This window comes from Carex rostrata, chromosome 3, assembly GCF_964058835.1.
Source record: "Carex rostrata chromosome 3, lpCarRost1.2, whole genome shotgun sequence".
NCBI classification, from domain to species: Eukaryota; Viridiplantae; Streptophyta; class Magnoliopsida; order Poales; family Cyperaceae; genus Carex; species Carex rostrata.
The window spans coordinates 3,365,901-3,369,353 of NC_135920.1; the positions used below are offsets into that span (position 1 = coordinate 3,365,901).

At 38.0% G+C, this 3,453-nt stretch overlaps 1 protein-coding gene across 1 annotated transcript; it reads right to left on the reverse strand.

The window, feature by feature from the left end:
* Positions 1-448: 448 nt before the first annotated feature.
* Positions 449-3,243, reverse strand: LOC144550981 (glyceraldehyde-3-phosphate dehydrogenase A, chloroplastic). The gene is made up of 5 exons (XM_078298745.1): positions 2,980-3,243; positions 2,762-2,884; positions 1,356-1,911; positions 1,016-1,251; positions 449-902 (listed from the first exon to the last, which is right to left on the reverse strand). The coding sequence occupies exons 1-5, from the start codon at positions 3,019-3,021 to the stop codon at positions 636-638; spliced, it is 1,224 nt and encodes a 407-aa protein (XP_078154871.1). The 5' UTR covers positions 3,022-3,243; the 3' UTR covers positions 449-635.
* Between the last annotated feature and the right edge of the window lie 210 nt (positions 3,244-3,453).

Here is a 3,453-nt window from a genome sequence, read left to right on the forward strand (position 1 = left end):
CGATAAAAATAAAGAATAAAAGATATAACAGTTATGGTATAAAATGTAATAAATGGTCGTTAGCTGGAAAGACATTTAAAGAGGGGCAAATTTCTTACATGAAAAATAAAAGAAAAACATAACAGTTTCTTAAATGAAGTTTACTGTTATAAATAGTTTTCCTTCATCAAGATCATTATTTTCATTAAAATGTAAATAAGACTTCTTTAAAATATGGAATTCTTTCAAGATTTAGACACGTTTATATATAGATTTCTTTGAAGGTTAGTTTATATATAGATTTCAACTGTAAAAACGCAAAAATAAATGTACTATTAAGTTATACTAAAACGTTAGTTAAAATATACATTTAAAATGCAATATATATCAACACGTTAAAAAAGTTAAATTAATTGTTTCAATTTTCAAGAGCGATAATAACATAAACAATTGTAGTCCATTAAAAACAAATGTACAAATTTTCTATATATATACGGGACAGGTTCTTGATGTTTATATGTAGCAATACATGAATGGAAAACCGAAAGAACAAAAGCTCTTGTAATATGCTCATTACATATGGTTCTCCAAAAACGAAGGCGCAATTTAAGCAAAAAAAAAAGAAAGAAAAAAAAGGAAAAATGAGAAAAAAAAAATCACTTCCAGTTGGCAGCAACGATGTCAGCAAGATCAACCACCCTCTGAGAGTAGCCCCACTCGTTGTCGTACCAGGCGATGACCTTCACCATATCGTCACCCATCACCATAGTGAGGGAGGCGTCGACGGTGGATGAGACGTCGGAGCAGCGGAAATCGACGGACACGAGCGGCTCATCGCAGACAGACAAGATGCCTTTGAGTTCATTGTCAGCACTTTCTCTGAATGCAGCATTTACCTCCTCAGCAAATGTCTTCTTTGTGACCTATTTTAAAAATCAAAATAAGAGAAATCAGAATTTTGTGATGCCTGTACATATGAAGCTGTAAACACAATTAATTAAGTTGTCTAAAATTAATGGTTTAAGTTTAACATTACCTGAACGACGAGGTCGACGACAGAGACATTGGGAGTCGGTACACGGAGAGCAATTCCGTTGAGCTTGCCCTTGAGGTTGGGGAGGACAAGGGCCACGGCCTTAGCCGCACCAGTGGAGGTTGGTACAATGTTCAATGCTGCAGCACGAGCACGGCGAAGGTCACGGTGACTCGCATCCAACAGTCTTTGGTCACCAGTGTATGAATGGGTTGTTGTCATTGTTCCCTTGATAATGCCTGTCAGTTTATTTTGTAGATGTAGTTCAGTAAATAAAGAATAATTATAAAATAAAATGGAAAGAAATTAAGTTCTTAATACAGGTCATCAATTTAGTACATACCGAACTTGTTGTCGAGGACCTTGACGAAAGGTGCGAGGCAGTTGGTCGTGCACGAAGCGTTGCTAATAATTGGTTCGTCGGGACTGTACAAATCGGCATTGACTCCAACCACGTATGTTGGTATATCTCCCTTTCCAGGTGCAGTGATCAAGACCTTCTTTGCGCCGGCCTGGATATGCTTCCCGGCACCATCTCTATCCACAAAAACACCGGTGCCCTCAATAACCAAATCGATGCCCAGTTCCTTCCAGGGAAGTTTGCTTGGGTCACGGTTAGAGACGACCTTGATAACCTTGCCATCGACTGAGATGCCATTGTCACCCACAGGCTTGACATCGGCATCAAAGATGCCGAGTGTCGAGTCGTATTTGAGGAGGTGAGAGGCCTGCTTGACACCACCGGTGTCGTTGATGGCGATCACGTCAAGAGGGGAGTTCTCACGCCCGTGCCAGCACCGTAGGAAGTTGCGCCCGATCCTACCAAAGCCATTGATGGCCACCTTTATTGTTGCCTCTACTGGTTGAACTCTTCTGCTAGTGGCGCTGATTGGTCCAGCCTGGTTGATACATGGTTGGTGTCAGGTCTTTTTTAATGGTGTATATATAGGCATTTAGCATGCTGGTGCCAATTTCTCCATTCTTTTTTTTGTTATTAATTACTTAAGCTTAAGTAGAGACTAGAGACTAATGGTTTGGTCTTCTTTTTTATTCTACAGGCACCAAATTAAACATGCAACCAATACTTTCTTGAAACAAACTCGACCGTTAATTAGAGAAAATTAATTAGTGATTTAAGTCAGGGTGCTGAAGGAAATATTATTGAGGTTAATGCAGCATGCATGATAGTTGGAGCAACGGTCCAAACTGTTCTTTACCTAGTCACCTTCTATTGTTCATCAATTAATGAGTTTACCATAATTGTATATTGTAAGAGGAGGGTTCGAATGCCTTCATCTTTTAAAACTTTAATAACTTAAAATTAAAAACTTAAAAGTCAAAATAAAACCGTTAGATGTGATCTATGTTATTTTCTCTATGTTCTCATAAAAAAAATATTACATTTCAATTTTGTTTTTATGTGAATCAAAAAGTTAAAACATCAACGTCTAGAAATCATCCAAATTAGTGTGTTTTTTACAAGCTCTTAGTGGCAATCAAAATAAAATTTAAATGTCATAATTTTTTACATGTGCATAGATAAAGTGATGTAGATCATATCCAATGGTTTTATTTTGACTTTTAAGTTTTAAATTTTAAATTATGAAAGTATTTAAAAATGGAGGCACAAAAAATGGAGGCATTTGAACCCTTCTCATATTGTAATTCAAAGCACTATACATAGAACCATGCATATACTCTAGACAGGACAGCATTTAGTAAAATGTATATAGGGGAAGTTGAGCATACCAAAGATGTTCTGTAAGCAACCGCAGCTAAGAATTCGTCAGAGCCGCCGACCTGTCCGAATGGCATGAATGTGCTCCTCAACCCCGAGTATTCCGGAAATCTCGTGAACCGCTTGGCCTTCGCCTACAAGTCACGTATTCATGTTATATATATATACTTATATGCATATATTAACATCAGGAATAAACCTAACAGGTACCAATAGTAGCACACTGTACCTGAAGGGAGCCATTGGCTACTGAAAGAGCAGCCGAAGCCATGATTGCGAAACTACAAGTGAAAAATATATCTTAGGATCGGCAGCAACAGAAGGGAATGTTGTATGGTTTATACTATATTGTATATGGTATTAAAATTATTAAATCAGACAAGGCTGTGGTTGTAAAAGAGCTAGAGAATTGAGAGGAGGGGATTGAAAAGTGTGGCACAAAGGGATCAGATTTTGGATAGCGTGGCCATCAATGGATGGCTGGCGCTACTTCGTCATCTATTGCTGTGTCCCAGGTGGACTGTTAGTGCATGCTTAAGCTTTTTGGGCTTGGGCTTTTATTTTTGGGCCTGAAATTCCTGGCGGTTATTAGTTTGGATATTCCAGATCAGACTATCCTGTTATCGTATTATTTATGGTTCATAGTCTCTCATGCACAATAACTTTTGAGGTTTCTGTTCCACGGTAAAGCAATGCAGAACAG

Coding starts and splice junctions, on each gene's coding strand:
- LOC144550981 (XM_078298745.1), bottom strand. CDS start 3,021: ATGGCTTCGGCTGCTCTTTCAGTAGCCAATGGCTCCCTTCAG. Junction 1,912..2,761: donor TTGCTTACAGAACATCTTTG/GTATGCTCAACT, acceptor TGTATCAACCAG/GCTGGACCAATCAGCGCCAC. Junction 1,252..1,355: donor GGTCCTCGACAACAAGTTCG/GTATGTACTAAA, acceptor ATAAACTGACAG/GCATTATCAAGGGAACAATG.